The 22,994-nt window shown below is 40.6% G+C and overlaps 2 protein-coding genes across 7 annotated transcripts; both read left to right on the forward strand.

Moving 5' to 3' along the window:
* Positions 1-2,327: 2,327 nt before the first annotated feature.
* On the forward strand, positions 2,328-9,261 carry LOC112557803 (sodium-dependent phosphate transport protein 2A-like). The gene is given in 10 exon segments (XM_025227854.1): positions 2,328-2,734; positions 3,990-4,123; positions 4,671-4,802; positions 5,191-5,382; positions 5,647-5,765; positions 5,948-6,016; positions 6,294-6,360; positions 6,685-7,107; positions 7,110-7,373; positions 7,376-9,261. Coding segments are annotated over 10 exon segments (1,935 nt in total). The 5' UTR covers positions 2,328-2,717; the 3' UTR covers positions 7,894-9,261.
* A 3,354-nt stretch (positions 9,262-12,615) lies between these two features.
* On the forward strand, positions 12,616-20,699 carry LOC112558308 (sodium-dependent phosphate transport protein 2B-like). 6 transcript variants are annotated; one of them, XM_025228703.1, is made up of 9 exons: positions 12,616-12,894; positions 13,017-13,248; positions 14,426-14,572; positions 14,923-15,054; positions 15,236-15,427; positions 15,791-15,909; positions 16,366-16,434; positions 17,119-17,227; positions 17,557-20,699. In XM_025228703.1, exons 1-9 carry the CDS (start codon positions 12,727-12,729, stop codon positions 18,693-18,695), a joined length of 2,307 nt encoding a protein of 768 aa, XP_025084488.1. In that variant the 5' UTR covers positions 12,616-12,726; the 3' UTR covers positions 18,696-20,699. The 6 variants fall into 6 exon arrangements, with proteins under 6 accessions (XP_025084488.1, XP_025084489.1, XP_025084490.1 ...); XM_025228704.1 differs by having other exon boundaries at positions 14,429-14,572; XM_025228705.1 differs by having other exon boundaries at positions 13,017-13,239.
* Positions 20,700-22,994: the final 2,295 nt, after the last annotated feature.

The raw sequence follows: 22,994 nt of genomic DNA on the forward strand, positions 1-22,994 counted from the left end.
CATTAGGTTTTCATTTTTTTTTTTATTCATTTTCTTTACTGTTCCTTCCCTTGTTTTTTTTTTCTGAGACATTTTCAGTTATTTCCTGAGAGGGAATTTTTTTCTTTTTTTTTTTTTGTACGTCAAACTCTTACAGTAGCCAACTCAAGTATTGACTGGCTTAGCTGCACAACAGCTCCAGTTTATCCGGTGTCATGTTTATGGAAAACACAGCTTGAATTGCGACAACAGTTGGGCTTTCAGTAACAGCGTTTGGAGGACGTGTGTAGGTGGACTGCTGTCTGTTTGCCGAGACCAACGCTCGGCCTCTTGCGAAGTTCTCTGCTGCTAGTCTCTGCGAGCCTAAAGCATGAATGTGACTAAACCGGAAGCTTTGTACACGCCAGCCTCGTTCTAGTAATTAAGCTGAAACAAGGCAAAACTTGAAGCTGTTCTGTAAATAGCCTCGTTCTAGGAGTTAATTGAAAAAAAAAAATCGTCTGCGAGCCATCCAGGGGATAGCAGATTCAAGGAGTTAAATGTTAAAATTTCGGAAGTAAGCTTTTAAGTTTTAAAACTGTCACCTGATTTTGGCATCTACTTCATTATCATGTGATTTAATTTTGCAAGGACTACTCCCACTCACCCATACACACAAACACTTTGTTCTAATCATGAAGCATCTTGACCCCACGTGAGTGTTTTCCTGTTTATGTAAATATACTTTTGGAAGATAACTTTTGTGCGCAGTCCGGAATGGTAAAGATGCGTTGATATTTCTAGGCCTCACCAATGTCAACTTTTTGAAGTATCAGAAGCCAGGAAAATTCTAGAACGTCTGTATAGGGCTTATTAAAATAATGTATTTATGAAGACGACCGGAAACACCCAACCTGCAGTCTACATGGCAGAGTGTTTAACTTCTGCTGTTCAGCATTTTAAAAAGTTCTATTGCGTTCCGATTCAAAAGGTAAAGGGTTGTCTGAACATGAGTGAACAACCTTGTTATCAAACTACTGCGCATGGTATTGCGGGGTATGAAATAGATTATAGGTGAGGAGCGGCAGTGGTTAGGTGTGGTCCAGGTGTGAGAATTTCTTTTCAGTTGTTTAATAAGACTTATATTATTCTCTTGATTTTTTCACATTTCTTCTTTGTGACTTCTAAAAAAGACTGCATGAGACATTGTTGGATATGGAGTTGTTTTTCTTTGGGGAGGGGGCGCCTAACCACCAAACAGACGATATTAGGTAGACGGTAAAGTCCGTTGTTTACGCATTGTCTTCTTGGTGCTATAAATCGATTAAATCACCTCCTCCTCCAGAAACAGAAAGTGAGGGAGGAAATGAGTGTTTGTATTCATGCACTTGTATTACTTAAAATGTCTTGACGGTTTGAAGAGGATTAGATAAGAAAAAGGAAGGACACTGATACTTCTAATAATATTATCAGCGGTAAAGCCATGCGCATTCTACTCTACATTACCCTATGGCTGCGTTTCACGACCAAAAGCAGTCTGTCATCAAAATAAACAACAAAACAAAAACACTGCACTGCCCCCCTTGTGTGTGTGTATTCCATACGTTTCGAAGGACAGGTCGCTGGCGGGGATGGGTGGGATCCAAATCGAAATCGAAAAGAAAAAGTCTCAAAATTTACAGAAAGACCTTTTATGCTTTCAGGTTTTTTAAAACTCATGCCTTTTGAGTAAAAGGAATTTGTTCTAGAAGGTTCAAGAAAAGAAATGTAAAGTAAACCGCGCACAAATAATATAAAGGACTAATCTAAAGCCATTAACACAAACATTCCGTATCAACAAACTGCGACACTTGCATTTACTGCAGCACGTGTCCACCGCTGATGAAACTCTGTTTATCAAAACAGTCTCAGATGAAAAAAAGCACGGATTTATATCACCATTAAAACATTCTGGAGGATGGTTTAAATCTTCATAGTCTATATCTTTGTGGCTTCTGAAGATTTTCTTTTTCAAACACACTTTCTTTTTGACAGACGGTAATGAAACTTGTCCCTTACCTGCATTCCGCAGTTTAATGTAATGCTGTAAATGCCTGTAGCTAATATCTTGGTACGAAGCGACCATCGTTGAAATATTCTTTATATTTGTAAATTTATTGTTTACTAAGTGCCTGTTGTGCAGCAAAAGCAATTTGTTATTGGTAGACATCGAAGGAAATGTACCTCCGAACTCATTCTTTTTCTCGCGGATGTACATACAGAAAATTCTGGCCACCTGCGTAGTTACTATGAAAATTTGTCTACTGGGTGTGGGAGTGGGGCAGACATTCATGCCACACTCATGTGTGAGAAAGAAGTAGCACCTCGTCCAACGGCTCGCGAGACTCTCTACACTTCACCACGTGGCGTTAGCCAATCAGCTCGCGCGTAGCTGTGACGAAACTGCGTGCGCCGCGAGTGCATCACGCGTCTGAGCATGAGTGAATCGTCGCGACTTAATTTAGTCCCGGAACCCCCTCCACAACCGCCAGTATCGTGTTGCCAGCCGAACCAAGAAGGTGCAGACACGCACACTCACGCAAGCTTGAAGATGAGTTACTTCTCTCAGCCTGCAAACCCAACGAACGCTGACCAGATGGAAGACATCGCCGATAACGCCGCTTACCTCGTCGACGAGAGCGGCGATCTCGGTAACCCCTGGACTAAGTCGAAGACTGCCGTGAATTTTACCATCGAAGAGGACGAGGGCTACGAGGCAGATGACTGCCCAGAGAACGTAAGTACCGGATTTTTTCTTTTGTTCGTGTTATCGGTAGAACTAAAACCCAGCCGGTCACTGTCCATCGCTGGAGAGTGACCCGGGATTAAGGCTCTTATGCTTGACTTGGGTCTTCTCCACTGCCAGGCTCCCCATTATGGCCTTTTGCGCCCAGACGGTCTACCAGCCCTCGGAGCCACGAGGACTTGTGGCAAGCCATCCATGCCTGGTGACTCGGGCTTTTCCTCCCGAGTATCGGAGGACTCGGCGTCACTCCGAAGCACAGTGTTTAAGCCTGAAGACTTGACTAAGGCTATTGACTCCTTCGACCAGCATGGTAACCATGGTGCGTAGCCAGTCTTGGCTTTGGTTGTCATCCTTTTGAGTCTGTCTGCCTAATGCCACGTTTATTATTTGCTGTATCTGTACCTGTGGCACCTGTGTAGTTTAAGAGATGTGTATTTTGAGTGCCTGCTGTCTGGTTTTGAACTTTGTGGCTGTACTGTATTTAACCGGACGACATTCCGCCACGTTTACATGGTTTATACACATCTTGTTGCTGTGTGGATTCAGAGAAAATATTTTATAAATACACAAGCATGCGATGGGGCAGAGAGTAGGTGTAGATTGTAGAACAATCATGGCTGATTAATAATAAGCAACGAGCAAATAGACTCCATGTATGTAGAAACAGTTGAAAGCCGGCAAGGAAGTCAACTAAGGACACGTGGGGTCTCATGCCGGTTTGAGCGGTTGAAACCGGTTTGAATCGCCTCGCGCGCTTCCTCCATTCGATCGTGGCGCGAGCGCTGTCGGTAACGGTGCATGTCTGTGCGCGCGCGCGGCTAGGCTCGCGTTGCCGCGTAGTCAACACAGAAAATGGGGGGCTCCACTAGCTCACCTCGGAACACAATTTTTTTTTAAAATCCCAACTTTTTATCAGGATATAAACTTTCACCATATAAATATTTTTGGAAGTCTTTACCTTAATGTGAAGACGTGTAAAATGTTTTAACAGTTGTTAACTGAAAATTTTATGAACAGGTAAATAAAATTTCTCTTTTAGAAAGCAACACATTAATTATGCCGACATCTTGGCATATTCATTGTAACAAATCTAATCCTTGATCAGGTATTTTAATTATGGAAATATCTATAACCGGGGGATGCGAGAGCAGCAAACCGTCCTTATACGTTTGAAGTGGACAAATCGTTCCTTGGACTCTTAACTAGTGAGGAAGATGACTGATTCTAACTTGAAATTTGTCAACAGAACTTGCTGCACTCTGCGAGGAGCTGCCGTTGGTATCTTGAAGGTGACTGGTGTTTTCTGTCTGCTGTATCTCTTCATCTGTGTACTCGACGTACTCAGCAGCGCATTCCGACTTCTGGGTGGCAAGACCGCAGGTGAGTCACCTTTCTCACACCTGTAACGAACTAGACAAAAAAGATTGTCAGGCAAAGGAAGAAATGCACGTGACAAATCACGTTAAAGGTGTCAAGGAGTATTTTCTGTTTCCTTATTTTTTTCTACGAAATAAGGATAATGTGGCTATTACCGTATTTGCCCGAAAATAAGACCTAACCCTAAAATAAGCATAGAAGAATTTTGTTTTTGAGTTATGACGATGTTTCAGATGAAGATGGCATGGTTGTATTAGAATAAATGTACATTTTTGCACATGAAAAAAATAAGACATTCCCTGAAAATAAGCTTTTTTTTTGAGCAGAAAAAATATATAATTATTTTCGGGGAAAGACGGTAGTCTAGATGTGCTGCAAATAGCAGAACTGAAGCAAACACTTCAATATTTTTTTTTTTTTTTCCTTCTCTTAAATCTCAAGGAAGCAGAATGTGTCCACTTGTTTAAACGTAGGTCAACTAAGACTTTAGATATAGATTGACCATTGGGAAAAAAACCCGTGTGGCTCAGACCGTGTGTTGTTTGTGTAGGGAGCGTGTTCCATGACAGCGATCTCCTGAAGAACCCAATCGCCGGCCTCATGCTCGGAGTCTTGGCTACCGTCATCCTGCAGAGTTCCTCTACATCCAGTTCCATCGTCATAGCCATGGTGTCCTCTGGAAGTAAGCACGGCATTTATTTATATTTTACTTTATTTTTTGCTTTATTTATATTTTACTAGGAAGTTTGAGGGATGTCAGCATTGCTGCGTTTGTTGACACGTTATTTACCAAGGTTGTACCCCAACCCCATTCCTCAATCTGTGTCCTTAGTGAGTTTTTTGTTGTTGTTTACTGTGGGTACTTGTCTTTCTTTCTCTTTTTTGTTTGCTTTTTTTTGTTTGTTTTTTTGATGTTGCATTCAATAGAAGTAAACAAAAACAGGGGCTGTTAACGCTTTTCAGTTTGTTTTTTGTACGCTCGATGAGTAGATATAAATAAAGTTGTATGACTACATATGTGTTCTACTAAACCAAGCAACTAATTTTCATTTGACGCTGTTTCTGTGCAGTTATGGAAGTCAGGCCATCCATCCCGATCATCATGGGAGCTAACATCGGCACCACTGTCACCAACACCTTGGTGTCGCTTGCCCATGCCATGAACCCTCGGGAATTCCGTCGAGCCTTCAGTGGCGCCACTGTCCATGACGTCTTCAACTGGCTGACGGTGTTGATTCTCCTTCCTCTGGAATACTGTGCAGGTTCGTTACTTCACCTTGGCCCATGTTTCTTGGAAATTTCACCCTTCCTTGGCATGTCTGAAATAAACCTTAGCGATTTAACTTGCAGAAATATTTGAATAAGTAGTTCTGTCTAGAAGAATAATTCGCCTTTCTATAACTTTACAGCATTTTCTAAATTTTGCATAGCTACTGTCAGCCTGCTGTAGGGACGGGAGTAGTTGGTAGTTTCCTCACCAGACAAGTTTGCACTTTGCAATAAGCTTTGTGCGTGTTGGTGTGCAGGTTACCTCTTCCATTTGACTTCCGTGTTGGTGGAGAATCTGAACTTGGAGAACCTACACACGAAGGACCAGGACCTGCTCAAGCAGCTGACTAAACCTCTTACACAGCGCATCGTAATGGTAGGCTCCCCTGTTTTCTGTTAGAATTAATTTTATTAATGAGGTAATAGAGGAAGCTCCTACCATGTCGGAATGAAATCTGATCTCAAAATTATTGTGGGGGTATATTAGGTAACTTTAAACCTTCCTTTTGTTACATTTTAATTAAATATTTAAATAAGGCCGTGACGTCAATGTTGCAGGTGAATGAAAAAGTTATTACAGCGATCGCTGAGGGCAAGATGGACTCGGAAAACGCTCGGCTTCTCAAGGTAACTTTGCTTTCTGATATACAAATGTGATGGACACACGTGTTTGAAAATGAGTGTCGCTTGATATTAGACTTTAACCCTGTCTGAATTGTCGGACTTCAATAATAATAATACATGATGAAAACGTACGCGTAACTGATTCATCAGTTAAAAGTTGGTATCATAGCTCGTAAACTCAAACGAATTCATCTCTCTTAAGATATTATCTTAAGGTCTAAGATATAACATTAAATTTTTATTATTTAATTCATTGCTGATCATGAATGTTGCTTGATAGGTAATATGCAAGAACACCACGACTGTGATATACAACGCCAGTCAAACGGAGAACGGAACGATGCTTTAACGAGACTTCGAGCTCGGAGGAGAGATGTGAGTATTGGACAATTGGTGATTAGTGCTGGATATAAATTCTTATTTGTTGACGATTTCTTTGATGATGTTTGACCTTGTGTATTGATTCTTTATCCTTAAAGTTTGGAGATACCGAGAGAGAATCTTGTCTTGAGATTGGGAAGACGTGGGGTGGGATACGAAATGATAAATCATCAGTCTGGGATATTGCCTCTCTGCAAACTAAAGATATATATATAAAAAAAAACTTCGCCTCTTCTGCACACGTGCCTACCTGTAAGCTAATATGTCGAGACCATTACCTCTGATTGCAGGTAATAACCTCTTCGCCATGCTGGATTGGAGCGACACCGTGTCTGGCATCGTGTTGGCCCTCAGCTCCATCCTCCTGCTGTCCGTCTGCCTGTACTTGATGGTTAAGCTACTTCACTCCATGCTGGGTGGTCTGGTGGCACGCATGGCCAAACGCGTCATCAACGCCGACTTTCCCTATCCCTTCTCCTGTCTCACCGGGTACGTCGCCCTCTTGGTGGGTGCAGGCTTGACGGTGTTGGTCCAGAGCTCCTCCGTCTTTACTTCTGCCCTCACCCCGCTGGTCGGCATCGGGTGCCTGAAGCTGGAACGCATGTACCCACTGACCCTGGGCTCAAATATCGGCACCACAGCTACCGGCATCCTGGCTGCCTTGGCTTCCTCGACCTCCACCATGCGCTTCGCTCTGCAGATCGCCCTCTGCCACCTTTCTTCAACATCACCGGCATCCTCCTCTTCTACCCCATCCCTTTCCTGCGCCGCATTCCTCTGCGCACGGCCCGCTTCCTGGGCTACACGACCGCGCGGTACCGATGGTTCGCAGCATTCTACCTGATCATGATGTTTTTGGTCCTGCCCGGCTGCTTCCTGGCCCTGTCCTTCGCCAACAACGTGGCCTTCATAGCCGTCTTGGTCCTAGTGGGACTGGTGTCGCTGGTGGTCCTGGTGCTGAACCTGCTGCAGAAGAGCCGCTTCGGTCCAAGCTGCCCCGTCGTCTGCAAACCTGGGACTGGCTGCCGCTATGGCTGCGCTCTCTGGAACCCTTGGACAGATTCTTCCGCTGTCTTTTCTCTCCCCTGAAGCGCTTGTGCTGCCTGAAGAAGTGCGACTGCCTGTCCCACAAGGCCACCAAAGAGGAGATCGACAGCGACGATGAGGACACCAGCGTTGGCACCAATGCGGACGGAGATAACAACGATGAAAGAACCGGCGGTTGTTGTTGTTCCCGCAAAACCAACCAAGCACAGAAGGTGAGGCCGTCGGGAAGGTCCCTCGAGAGGACATTTGCACGCAATAGCCCAATATATATACCTGTGGGGAAATCAGACAGCATAGCCACCCCTTTTCACTCAAGGACTGCTCTTATTCTCCGGAAAGTCTGGTATGACCTTCGTGCACGTGACAAAAAAAGACAGATCGTTTGTCCGATGATTTGCCCGAGAAGTAGGTCGACGATGAGCTCCAGTTCGAAACAAGCTTTCGATCCTTAAGGCCTGCTTTTAGCTGATTGAATTGAGTGTTACTGAGGGCTACGCACCGTGGCTAGCCTCAAGAGACGGTTTGATGCGCTTGACTGCATGCAGCCAGTCTGACCTCTGGTCAGAGACAGTAGCACGGGCTTGAGACTTTTAAGTGAAGACAGTCTTTCATTAGTCTTTGTATTTTATGCTTAGACTATAAGTACCCACTCCCGTAATGTGCCAAGTTTTTAAATTTGTACATTTTTAACAAAAGTAGAACCATGCGTTTTTCCATTCCCATGAATCTGTGACAGTACTTGTAAAAGTCACTCAAGACCTATCAATTTTTTTGTGATTCAGTGTCATATCATGTAGGATACAGTGAAAAACACATGACCAAGACAGCAGCAGAGCAATAACAAAACAAAAAAAATCAATAATAACAATACGATGATGATTGGGCTGGTCATTTAAGGAATTGTGAATCTGATCTTATAGCATGTAAGTACATTCCATAGATGATGGGAGGGAATTTACTGTGGTTTTCTTAAAATAAGTGCTTCCTGGACATCTATCAAAGTTTCTTCTATTCATGTACAATGATCTCTAAAATTTGTTCAGAAAGGTAATTGTTGTTGTCAATACATCGAGGATGACCAGCGGTTGATTAATCGTAGTATCTTGCGCAGATATGTAATTTCTAAATAAATGCTTTGCCTAGAAATCCCAACTGTCAAGATAGGCACCTCTAGTCTTTTGTCTTCCCTTCAATCTAAGCCAAGCGCCAAAGATACAAGTGGATTGCTTTAAAATAAAAGTATTAAAAAAATGTGTACTTCGATTCTGGTTATTCTAATACCAAGGACAAAGATCCCCCACTTGTTTTTTTTATTTTTTAAACATGTTTCATTTGTCCGGGGACTAGAGTACAGTATTCAATTAAATTTTCATACTGCCAAGATAATTGATAAGCCGCTACACGTCATTGTTTATACATGTATATATATGAGAAATGTATTTATTTTCTTGAAAGATGTTTGTATGCGAGAGAATCTCTTAAGTATGAGTGGGTGCAAAACATTTATTTAAATAAAAAACAAACCTGTTTTGTGATGATGTTAATGAGTGGTATTGTGATGATGTTAATCTCTCTTAGGACATAGCGTCAGCACACGTTTGATATCGCAGAATCTCACATTTTTATCAAGGGGTTCGTTATTAAGGCATTTAGCTTTTACAGGGGACCAACATCTTTTTTGTCATCAGTCATCAGAGAAGATTCGTGTAAAATCATGCGATGGTTGTTTTTTATGATTAAATTTTGTTTCATCAGCTGAATTACAGTCACATTTCAGTGTGATGGTGCATGTGAAATAAAAGAAAATGCACAACTAAAAATTTATTTGTTCTTTGTGACAAAATACGAATGGAAGATTGTTTCTTCATTTAGTGGAGTTATCATGAAGTTGTATACCATTATACTAAGTATCTTGCCTTTTTTAATCTGCTGTAGGAATCGAAGGTGATTGCCTCTTTTCCATATTTATTATTGAGAGTATTTGAAAACCAAAAGTAAAACCTGTTAAAAACAAGGGGTAGTGTTGCACATTTTTTCGGTAGCTTTTATAAATAAACCGTGGAGTTCAATCACAAATAGCAGAAATTGCATTTCCAAACAGTAAAACCGGGTACGTGGGTGTTTGCTGACGTAGGGGACTAAGAAATTCTAGAAAATACTCGTACAATTTTGGGGGCATGTACGTAGCACACACTCCACATGTGTTTTTCGAAGGAGAGCTTGATTGGCCGTAGCGCACTGGTTTCCCTTCTCCTGTTCCCCTGTATCCTTCATCCCTCCCCCGTCTCGTAGCATCTCTTGCCAGAGCTCGTCACCCTATACAGGACGCAGCTGTAGTGTTACGTCATCTGAATTTTTTTCTGACATCCATGCACATGCGCAGCACAGCTGCAAGCCGGAAATAACATGCACGCCACCTGCGCCCACAAGTCTAAACGCAGGTAAAAAAAAAATAAAAAAAATTCGATCGGCGAGTTTGCCAACTATAGATGTGACGTCTGCGATGCCAACACTAGAGAGAAGCAGCAGAGCTGGCAGCACCCAGTGGCAGGGTTGAGGTGGCGAGTAAGCAAATGCAGACTAAACGCCCCTCCACTCCTTGGATGATAATCCCTAAGGCCAGAAAGGTCGCAAACCGAATCGAGCCAGTTCTGGGCGGAGACAACGAACAGAGTGGCTGAGGGCCCAGATGCACAGAGAAGTGCTAGGTGCAAGTTGCACGACTAAGGTGTGGCAGTCGCTAAACTACTTCTAAAATAAAACCGTTTTAGCTGATTTTTTTTTTTAACACTGCGCTGTGTGCCTGATCTCAAAGTTTGACCACGAACTTGTATTACTGGACTGCTGGCAGACGATTTTTCCCTGTTTACTAAAACGAGGCAGGAGACTACAAAGCTTCCGGTTTATTCACATTCTTTGTATAGGCTCGCTCAGACTATCAGCGGAGAACTTCGCAAGAGGCTAAGCGTTGGTCTTGACAGACAGACAGCAATCCACCTATACATGTCCATGGTTTGACCGTTCGGTTACAGTACATGCATATGACAGGGTATAAACTGAATTGGACAGTGGCCAGGAGCAAGAATATCACCACACTTTGTGTTGACCTCCAACATTTTAAAATATTTTTCTAAATCAGAAATCGAAATTGGCGATAGAGATGAGAATCTAAATATTACTGTACACTTTGGTGATGCTTGTGGAGGCGATAGACACAGAACCGTGTAACGTTCAATCTCACTAGCAAATGATATCATTTCCAGAAGTTTCTTTTGGCAGCGTGCGTAAGATTTGGAACTCCTCGTAGACCTTTGGAATCTGAAGCATGGTGCTTGCCACCTACGCTTTCTGGTGCTTCGCTTTGATCACTTATTCCCTAGCAATCGCAGAAAACAGACCACGTCATCAGCAACCTATCTGGCATCATGACAAAGAGGTCTACCACTGCCTGCTTGCCTCTGCTCCCCTTACTGGTCTTGTGTGCTTTACCTGTACTGTTGCAGCAGAATCTTTGCACACACACGCGCTTTGATTAACCATAAACGTTTGTCAGTGTGTGTTGAACGATTCGAAGGGTGCATTTCGCATCAGACCCGACAGAAGACAGAGCATTAATGCAAGTTCTAATGACAAGGACGACAAAGTTGACAAGGAGTAACATAGTTGTCTATTTTTGGCACATAGATGACTGTCATGAATGTTGCATCAACTCAACAGTGGGAAGAAAATGAATGAGCAGTAGGCAGGATTGCAGACAAGAGATCAGCTCACGTATATATATATAATCTAAATCAGTGGGAAAAGAGTAGCAGAAGAGTAGAACGCAAATGTTAGCACTGATAAAATACAGAAACTACACACTGTAGCTCGTGTCTCGTTGATTCTCGTCGCGCACCATATTGTCTCGAGACGAACATGTCACACGCACGAGCACCTTTTACCGACTTCTGTCCGACAGACTTGTGACTCATCTGTGACAAAATTGTGTTTCGGTGACATAATGAAATTCCTTGCATATGTGTCTCTTCCTGTTTTATTTGTTGTATTTAATCCCACGGGGTGATGGCTCGCTGCCATCTCCGCATAAACAGTGTGATTGGGTAGACAATTAAACGACCAGCAGCTGCTGACTGAACTTATTTAGGCATTCCTGTCTGCTGTCATCACTCTTCAAGCTGACACCCCACATTTTACAGCAGCTGGATTTTACCGGATTTATCCAGTAATTGGATATTTTGACGACCTTCATCAGCTGTCATTTTTGTGTTTCTTTGGGGTTTTGTGGTGGCGGTGGTTGGTTGGACTGAAATAGGGGTTAATTAGTACTGGAGAAACTGAATAAATTTAGATGAGCATGTAAAATCTCAAACAAATAAACACGTTTCACGACTAAGAAAAAATGTGGGTACCATTAGTCCATTACTATAGCGCACGCATATCTTTAGTCATTATTTCCTGATGGAAGGATATATAGTTCTAGCAACTTCATGGTTCTTACCAGTAGCTTCAGGAAGATCAATAGTTTTCAAAACGTCGTACACGTAGGAAATATAATAGACTACTTATATTATTTAGACTGGAATGTTGAATTACGAAAACATCACCAGTCATAAATTATAGTAAATATCAAGATTGTATGATTTTTAAAAAAATTTAGAAACGTGCAAGAAAAATTTGCCATTGTCATTTACTTACTGGTTTCTTACAGATACCAGTTCCGTTAAAAATAACAATAAATAGTTTAATATTACAATTTGAACCACTCGGATGCAATCCCGAATCTATTCCAAGATTAGGACACACACCACACACGTACGCGAGCGCACGAACACACAAATATACGTACAATATGCGTGCATACGTCACTTATATATATATATGATGTATGCATCCATACACGGACATTTCTCTCGCCAGCTCTCACAATATTTTTGTCAGATTTCTTCATAGTTGTTCCTTCGCTTCAGACTGAAACAAAACAAGACATTACACGTCTACGGTCTATCTAAAACAAACTGCCGCAGCGTATTTTGTATTCTCCGTTAGTGTCTGACCATTGAGAACATAAATAATACGCTTCACTCGTGCGAATCTCGATCCCTCGCGCCGAGACCAGCGAGCCAGCCAATCAGCGTGTGGGAGTCATGAGTGATCGTGCTTTCGCGCACGTCTCTGCGCAGGTGATTAGCATTTTGCCGGGAGAACGGGGCTGGCGTGTTGTCGTCGCCTCTCACTGTTCAAAATGACGTCCAACAGCCAGACCGACATGAGCAGTGAGACAAAGAATGTACGACCACGGAGCCGACCATAATAACCACCCTGAAACTCGTGGCCACAACGGGTTGGATCAAACCCGAAACCGTGACATTCATGGAAGGACGGACCCAACCGCTGTTGCGATGTTGGAAGATCAGGATGACGAAGGATGTGTAATAGAGTGCCTGTCCGAAAATGTAAGTTTTAATGTTTTCGACTTTTTTTTTTTCATTTTGGTTAAATCGGTCACAGGTCATTGATCTGGGGTGACCTTGTGGTAAGGGTATATGTTAGCTTGACGTCCATTTCTCCCTGTCAGGGTCACGGCTATGGCTACGGCTTTCTCTTGCCCGCTGACAGACTGCCAGCGCCCAACACCTCATCGACGGCTTTTTGCAACGGACACCAGCCTAATGACTCAGGCTTTTCTTCCCGAATATGGGAGGACCCCGCTGCTTTCACTCAGCGAGAAGTGCAAATTGAGGAGTTGAATAAGGCAGTGGCGATTGTGGCACGTGGCGACGATCCAGACAACGATGACGGTAATAATGGTGCGTAGCTGTGTAGGCCTTTGATTGTCGTCCTTTAATAACCCGCCTGCCGCCACCTTCAGTTTGTGTAGCCACATGCTAACAGCCGTTACCAGGCCCTCCGTAGACCTCGCTAGACATGGTTCAGTGATTAGCATAATGCTGCACGCAGGCATACACGCAAACTACCTACCATTGTAACTGTTTTGCTGTGTGGTTAGAAATGGGTTAACTGTTAACTATTTGTGTAAAAATCGATAAAAACAGATCAGTTCTAACATTTGGTGAGAAGCAACATCGATAACAACACCAACGTGGTTAGCAATGATGAAACTAGCACGTGGTGACCACGGCGGGTCGGTTTGCACCGGTTTTAACTGGCGTGCGCGCAATGTCGCTAAGCAAGAACTGGAAAACTTTTGGAACCGTGCCGCCGTTGATCAAGGCTCGCACGGCATAATGCGGGACCCCCTGCGACATTTATTACATACAAAAGCCTGGCAACACAAGGGGCGGGATTTCTTTTGTGTACGTTGGTAGTAGGGGTGGGGTGTAATTATGAAATGGAACCAAGTACGATTTTGATAGCAACCCTTGATATGACTCAGAACATTAAAATTTCATTATATGAACTACCGCAGTTTTATGAAGAAAATATTAACATAATGTACATTTTTTAACTTATTATTTTAAGATTTAAACAAGCTGGCATCACAAACATGCCATGCAATGTTATTGTTTATACTTTGTTGCCATTTCCACCAGATATTAAGTTCTTTAGAAGGGGTCTTTACCAACATTTAATTATTTACAATTGCTTACCACCTATACGACAAGGTACCTGAACGAATATTGCATTGAACATATCTGGCTGAAACAGTCAGAATGAATGTCATAAAATTACTTGTGCATTTTTTATTCAACTTGATGTTAAAACATTTTGTGCTGCTTATTAGATATTAGGATCAGGCAAAGGTCCTTAGTATTTTATTTTAAATCATAGTGGCACAGTAATAGCCAAACATAATATTGTTAAGTATAAACTGATTGTACTTTTTTTCTTGGAAGTATTTAAGACATGCTGTATGTTTTGTATTTTGACCTTAAACAAATTAATAATTCTTACAGTAAACTTGTGCTACACTGGCCGGTCTGATCAAAATTTATTGACTTTTTTCTTGTACTATAAATATGTCAGCAGGACAAAACAACGAGTGTTGCAGTTTGCGGGGTGCTTTCCTGAGTGTAATGAAAGTGATTGGCGTAATATGCCTCCTTTACATCTTTATCTGCACTCTGGACCTCCTGAGCAGTGCTTTCCGCTTGCTCGGTGGAAAAACTGCAGGTGAGAAAAAAACCTGATTTACCTTAGAGTATCAGAATGATATATAGTTAGCATAATCCTCCATGAAATTGTATTGTGTCATTGTAATTGTGTGAGTACTAGAGAACGCAGGGAATGGACTCTTACAACAAGGTAAAATGCTTTGACTCATTTACTACATATATATTAAATCATATACTGTTTATTTAGCCCAAGTTAAATGATCAGCTATGACATTTTTATTTTCATTTGTAGGCCACAAATGCAGGTGACTGCAGTGTTCTGACTGCAGTGCACTTTAAGCTCAGCAGTTATATTTGGACTGTATCTGATATTAGGTCATGACAAAAATTGTTTACTGTCTTACACAGGGAGCGTGTTTCATGACAGTGAGTTGTTCCATAACCCCATCACCGGGCTTATGATTGGAGTCCTGGCTACTGTCATCTTGCAGAGTTCTTCCACCTCCACTTCTATTGCCATTACCATGGTCTCTTCTGGCAGTAAGTGTATAAGAAGAATTTGCATGTGTAAAGCTGTTTTCAGTGTGTTCTGTATAAATGACAAACCTGTGTGCAATTAAAAAAATTAACAATGATGGATCAATTTGTCCATTTGTTGTTTTACATGTGCATCTGTTTGTAAAAATGATCTATTATATAATTTTCTTTTTTCTGTTCTCAGTCATCGAAGTCAGGCCAGCTATACCCATTATAATGGGTGCAAACATTGGCACAACTGTCACAAACACCTTGGTTTCACTAGCACATTCTATGGACCCAAAGGAGTTCCGTCGTGCTTTCAGTGGTGCCACCGTGCACGATGTTTTTAACTGGCTGACTGTGTTGATTCTGCTTCCACTGGAATATTTTGCTGGTACATAGCCACCATTTAGGTTTTTTGTTTGTTTTTTATTTTTCCTTGTGCAGATATTTAAAGAGCATAATAGTTATAGGAATAAGATATTATATATTACACATGCAGGCATTGTAAATTTGAAGCATGAAAGTTTAATTATAATTTATAAGTATGATGTCTGTTTGATCTATATTAAAGTATGCTGCTTTGAACTGAAAAATTAAAAACCCACACAAATAGCAATATGATATTTAAATTGCACAAAATACAAATTTATTGTTTTAATCATTACTGTTAAAAAACAAATACATGGTATCATGTATTTTGGGCAGTACAACATTGCAAGGTTTCTTTATGCCTCATAGAGTTTCTCATTTGTAGGCTACCTCTACCATCTAACTACACAGATAGTGCAGAGTTTGAACTTAGAAAACCTGCATACACAAAATCAGGATCTTCTAAAGAAACTAACGAAGCCTTTAACACAACGTATTGTTACGGTATGAAGTTTAATTTTGCTTCTTTGTTTCTAGGTTTGATTATTTTTTGCCTTTAAGACTATGTTGTGATTGCAATATTAAGCAACAAAAATACAGTCATGTTGAAGTTTAAAATAAGTAACTTCAAGAGATTTGTAAGTGTCATTATTGTTAGATTTAATATATAGACAAAGTACGTTTTGGGAAGGGTGGGTGGGGAATTGGTATCACTAGTAGGGGGTTATAAGTCTCTTATTTCCTGATTTATGTGTTAATTGACTTTTTTTATATTAATTGCAGAAATGATAGTTGTCCACTTGCCATTGTTATTATGTTGTAGTTAGTGTTGTAGTTAAGTGTTGCAGAACATTTTGCATGCTGCATAGATTTAGTTCTGGTTATGTTTTAAAAACTAAAGATTCAGTTAAATGCAAAAGAGTTGAAAAGTGTGAATTAAGACTGTTTGTAAAATGACAGGTTGATGAAAACATTATCACAGAAATAGCAGAAGGAAAGATGGACCCTGCAAAGGCTCGACTTCTGAAGGTAAAAACTGAGTATTTGTATTTTCTGTGCAGTACAGCTGTCAGATTAGGAAAGAGTTTTTTTTTTTTAAATCATAGAATAGACAGAAAGCTTTTGCCTATTAGAGTTGTGTGCTTGAGTTTTTGTACATAAAAATTTGTGTATTCCAGTTTTGTTTTAAACTATTTTGATAGTGTTTGTATTTTTATCTGTAGTATAATAGTAATGTATTTATTTATATGTAAGCTTTTCCCCACCATTTAAGGAGGGCTCAAAGCAGTTTACTTAAAAGAAAAACACAAACAATAAAAATAGATGCTGGTCTCAAAAACAGTTGTAGAATCAATGTATATTTGTGACCATCGCCTATCACAGTCTATACCTGATAAACACTGGCCACACTATCAAACTGCACGATGACCACTTCTGATGATGTGACTCGCTGATGTTAAGAGTGACTGTCATCTTGTTTTCTGCTTGACATGACTTTTATCTCTCTTTAGCCTTTTGTCACTCTTGACTCTATAAACTTTACCAGCTACTAGTCTTAAGAAAGACATAAGTACAATAGTCAGGTCAAAGGCCTCAAAAATAAGTATAGTTGTTCACCAAGCGCAGTGCCTAAGTTGTACCACAGTGCTCAGTGGATTTAAGTGTTTGTTACTCTAAAGAAGGTGAATAGTTAGTATGGTAATACTGTTTCAGGTGGTCTGCAAGTATGGTACAGAAGTGGTACAGACATTAAAAAATGAGACTGGGGATGGTGGAAATGTCACATTCAGTAACCACACAAGAAAATTTCCGCTAGAAAACTGTGAGTGCACCATTAGCTGTGCTTCATGAATTTCAGGCAGTTTTTACAAGTGAATTTTACAGTTATAAATGTTTCTTTGCTGTATGGTGGATTTCATAATTTGCATCAAGAATCAAGATAGGCTTCTAACAATTAAAATGGATAAATTTATTTATTTATTTATTTATTTTTTGGAGCAGTGGGGATAAGTGTTATTTTGTCACAACATTGTTACCATACTAAAGTAAAATGTGTCAGTCTTATTGAGACATTTTATGTCTATGACAGCCCACTTTTTTTTTTTTTTTTAAATTTTAGATTTTTTGGGTTTTTTGTTTTTCTTTGAGCAGGCCAGTCTTTATTTGCTCTGCTGGACTGGAGTGATAGCGTCTCAGGGAGCGTCCTTTTCTTGATCTCCATCTTCCTGCTGTCCATCTGCTTGTATCTGATGGTCAAGATGCTGCACTCCATGCTGGGCGGACACCTCGCACGCGCCGCAAAGCACATCATCAACGCTGACTTCCCCTACCCATTCTCTTGTCTTACAGGCTATGTTGCTCTCTTGGTGGGAGCAGGGATGACAATACTGGTCCAGAGCTCCTCCGTCTTCACATCTGCCCTTACCCCACTCGTGGGAGTGGGCTGCCTGAAGCTAGAACGAATGTACCCTCTAACTCTCGGCTCAAACATCGGCACCACAGCTACTGGCATACTGGCTGCTTTGGCATCCTCAGGTTCCACTATGCGCTTTGCTTTGCAGATAGCCTTATGTCACCTCTTCTTCAACGTCTCTGGAATTTTGCTGTTTTACCCTGTTCCTTGTATGAGGCGCATTCCTTTAAGAGCAGCACGTTTCCTGGGCCACACCACAGCTCGGTACAGATGGTTTGCTGCCTTCTACTTGATAATGATGTTCCTGGTCCTGCCTGGCTGCTTCCTTGCCTTGTCCTTTTCCGGGAACATAACCTTCATCACTGTGCTGGTCCTGCTGGCATTATTGTCACTGGTGGTGGTGGTGCTGAACCTGCTGCAGAAGAGCCGATTTCGATCAAAGCTCCCCCGCCAACTCCAGACGTGGTCATGGCTTCCCCTGTGGCTGCGCTCCTTAGAACCCCTGGACAGGTTGCTGCGTTGGCTTTTCTCACCTCTGGAGCGGATCTGCTGTGCATGCTGCATGAGAAAATGTCACTGTCTATCGCACAGAGCAACCAGATCAGAAATTGACAGTGATGATGAAGACAATGATGCTAGTACCACAAGCAGTGATGAAGGAGAGGATGATGAATCATATGGGTGCTGCTGCCTCAGAAAAACGGGACAACAGTCAGATTCTTCTCTTCGAGAAATACAGAGCAGTAGTGTCTGGAATAAGAGGACTTTATCCCCAAAAGAACCTATTTATAGGCCTGTGGGGAAACCTGATAAGGGTATGGGTAATCCAGTCCACTCGCGCACACCTCTCATAACATCGCCAGAAAGTATTGTATGACACTGGAGCAATCTAGTATTTAAACATGTTTAGGTGGAAAATCACTGCTGAATCAATTTCCCCATCACTTTCAACACCCAAGATGGAAGATATTAGGATGGTTGGAAAGAAAGATAGAAAAAAGTATTGAAGTATTGCCAGCGCAAAACATTCTGTCCGAATACCAAGGACTGCTCTGTTACAGGAACTTGTGACAAACTAATAAAAGCAGTGGGTAGGTCTTGTTGACTTTTTTTTTTGCTTTTGAAAGACATTTTGTCGCTCGTACATTTCACTTCCATTCTCTAACAAAATGCAAAGATCATATGGCGTACATATATGCTGTTTTTCCCATGACAAAAATGTAGTCAAAAAAGACAACAGGGTTGTGGCAGTAAATTTTTTAATTCTTTCCTGTCCTTAAGGCCAAAATTAAAATGACCTATCATAAGTAATCATGATGGTGTTAGATCACCTAAGTTCACTCTAGTGTTGCTGTCTCCAGAAGAAGCATAGACACGATTTTAGTCCTGGCTCTGTTTGGCAGATGGTATCAATGGGAAAAAAATGTGTCATTGTGTCCACAGTATCATCAGTGAGAGATAGCAAGGTTCATCAACAAATAGTGGTATTATTAATTTAATCAGTAACCTATGACTCTGTGTAACAGGTAGTTCTTAAGCAACGACAGTTAAGTAATATGTTAAGCTCAATGTGTTTTGTGTTGAGAAGTTTTCTGCTTCAGAATCTCATTTTGTCTTCATGAAGTACCTAGTGTATTAGTGCAGTTGTTTGCTGGTTTGGCTGAACAAATGTAAAGATCAGAAGATCTGGATTACTTTTTTTTTGTGTGTACACAATTCATTTGATGTGCATCTATCACATTTACCGCTGTAACAGTATCAGATTCGCTGTAACATTCCAAAGACTCTGCAATAGTATGCAGCATTATCTGCTGCTGGTTATTCAAGCAGAACCAGTTTTTTTAAAAAAATTCTTCCATATCATCTGCATTTCTTGTGCAAGAGTCTTTTGATGTATACATTTATTAAGCTCTGTCATGAATGTGAACAGAAAGGAGGGGGGTGGAAATCAGGTTATTGACAGATTACTAAGTATATTTTGTTTACTTTGCAACTATTTTTGTATGTATAATTTATTAACCCCTATCTTCAACAGCTGAGTTTTTACTGTCTTTTCACATCCTAAGCTTTGATGCACGAAGTATGCAAAGTACTAGATCTGAAAAGCCTTATTTTTTAGTATCCATTGTTTGGATAATAAAATTGAAATGTTGACCCCGAAAAAGAAACTGCACAAACAGTGAAGGAAATGTTACCTTGGGTGATGGCTAGAGTGCATTATGTGTATCCTTCATCCAGACTCTTATAAAAGTTACTGGCAGTGTAGAGTAGCAACATATTCTGTAACTTTAAAAACTTATTTACCTTTCCATCATCCATTGGGTTTTTTTTAAAAATAAAGTTTATTAGTTTGGTCTGTTGGGTACATATAACTTTGTGGCAAAAGCATTTTTTTCATCAAGTTGACAGGGTGTGTATTTTGTTTCTATGAAATGATCTGCATGTCATTTCTATCAATTTAAAAATTGTTGTTACATAATTATTGACCCATTTTATTTATTGAGAGTGAAAACAGTCAAGTGGTTAGAAAAAATAATTGCATCGAGATGAACTGATAGTGAACATCATCTATCAGCACTTAGTCTGATAGTATTTTGGGTAGAATCTCAAGATCATATTCCATCCTTTGTATTGACTGACAGTGGTGGTGCTCTTAACTTTTACATGACACACCACAAATGGTTTATTAGTTGATGAATGATAGTCATGTATGACACTGAAAAGCTTAACAATATCTTCAGTGTACATGAACTGAATATTTGTGTGGTTGCTTTCTTTCAAGATATATTGTGCAGAATGTGAACTGTTATTCTATGCCTGCTCCAGATAATTGTGTGTCCGAATGCATGCACAAAATAAAATGTTCAAAATAGTTTCTATACCATTGTGTGTGTGTGTTTATTATTTGTGGAAGAATGTTACTGACTGTGGCCTGGTGATCTGCTGTAATATGAAAGTAGTGTCCATGATGTACTGGAAGTTACATAACACCCTATTCAATCATAATGATGAGCTTAATTGTATTTTAAGACTTCGGCAAAGGTGGTAAGAACCTTGGAAACAGATTTTTATCTTTCAACAGGTTTTTAATTTAGATAATTTTGAGGTATTAATAAAAAAGTTTATTTCTGATCAAAAGAAACAAAGGTGGAATCCACAGCCCTTTTTTTTTTTTTTTTTTTACAAATTACACATTTTAACAATTAAAACATTCCTCAAAAGTAGAGGCAACATGGACGACTGGTCTGATTTTTATCTTCACAAATATTTTCCAAGAGTAGAAGTTTACAAGAAATTTCACCACATCCGAGTGAGATGTCTGTCCTGAAGAGAAGTTAACTTGGACAGCGTGACGTCACGAATCTCCGCAGATAATTTTTGTAACATGGTATCAGCGGCATCCCTCCTCCCACTTAGCGTTTTGAGAGTCTAAGCATACTTTCCTGATGGCAGTTATTATTATTATTATTTTTTTTTTGGGTAAATTCTCAGATTTGGGAAAATGATTGTCCTGGGTTAGAACTTGCAGTAACGTAGATCTTTAACAAAGACCTTTAATGGTTCTGCTGTCTGCAAAACTAATCCATATATTTCGAAAAAGTAGACTGAAACATCAAACATATTAGAAAAAGTTCGCTTCAATAGAAATTGGATCACATCTTCACTACAGAATGAAAGACTCGTCCTTTCAACACCAATGAGAAGGGGCTGTGTGAGGCTGGCTTACTGACTCGTAGAGTTCTGTCTACCTCGAAGCATGGCAGTTGTCGCGATGGCACGATCACAGTACAAGGTCTGTGCCTATTATTGTTCCCACAGCAGAAACCGAGTTTGTTTTAAGTGGTTTCCATGCTAGGAGATAGTCATGTCACCGCCTTCCCGTCCTTTCTTCCTATCTCTCTACTATTTCACTGGCTTGAAATCCAAAGTACTTATTCTTACATCGCTTTCATCCATAGCGACATCAGTAGGAATATACATTAGAAAGGTATATTAAGTAGTTCTTAATTTGTGATTTTTACTTAGATCTTCCATGCTAGTACTGCTGTACATGTAGGCGATCCTCTATTTATCTGGCTTGGGGCGGGGAAGGAACAGGGGCAAAACGTTTCAGGGTGAAGCCCATTTGTAAGCGGACATCTAGGATTACGTAAAATGTTAAAAGATTCGACTGCATAAGGAGGGTTGTTGACTGTTCCCTTCGGTTTCACCTGCATAACATAAAAAAAAAAATTTCTGGAAAATTATCAAAGTATGTCTAGTAAATCCTAACCAATTTTAGTTTCTATTTCCCAGTGCCATACAAAAACTCATGGGATGCCTGTACTCTAGGCAAGCCTTCCATCTCCACCTGATGTATGTCACTTGATGTGCTGTAGTTGTCGTCAGGTCTTCTAGCCTTTCTAGGGATGGAAAAATCAACCGAATAATGCTGATGCTGGCTGAAGCGTGTAGCTGTAAAGATCTTTGCAATATTAATGTCCTTCAGTTCATTGACGGCCGGCGCACCCTCGTCCTTACAATTGAGTTCAGCAAGGTGCTTTTTACACAAGCTTCCCCTTGGAAAAAGTACAAAAAAGAAAAAAAAAAAAAAAAAAAGAAAGAAAGTTCAAACTACTACTAGATCAATGTACCGAAGATAATCTCAAACGAGAAATATTCCAAATGTTCCCCCATTAATCCTCTCAAACGAGCGCGTTTATACGGGGTGAGGGAGTGGAAACAATAAAGTGGAATTCGAGACAGGGAGATATGGCAGCATAACGGACAGGTTTCTGGTAACTGAAGATTGATTAAGTAAGCAGAATAATTTCTGAATACTCTTATATTTCCACTTGAAGACAGTATACTAATGCTGCACAGCTGTACTCGAACAATAGGCTGGAAACTACATCGCTACAGTCCCAACATCACTTAGGCACCGCGGATTATGTTGAAACAAGGAATGGACCCCGGGAATGGAACTGTGAAAAATAATGATATATAAATTTGTGCATCGACATTTTAACCTAGTCCGTTCCGAAATTATCTTTAAAAAACATTTTAAGAAGGTTTCTGATATTGTCTTTTAGCGAGATTGAAATTTCCTTATTCATGGGAAGACAAACTATAGATCCAATGTTACAGCCATGACTGGCACCCTGGCCACCGCACATTATTGATGAAGTACGCAAAC

This window comes from Pomacea canaliculata, linkage group LG2 (genome assembly GCF_003073045.1).
Source record: "Pomacea canaliculata isolate SZHN2017 linkage group LG2, ASM307304v1, whole genome shotgun sequence".
In the NCBI taxonomy this organism is placed as follows: domain Eukaryota; kingdom Metazoa; phylum Mollusca; class Gastropoda; order Architaenioglossa; family Ampullariidae; genus Pomacea; species Pomacea canaliculata.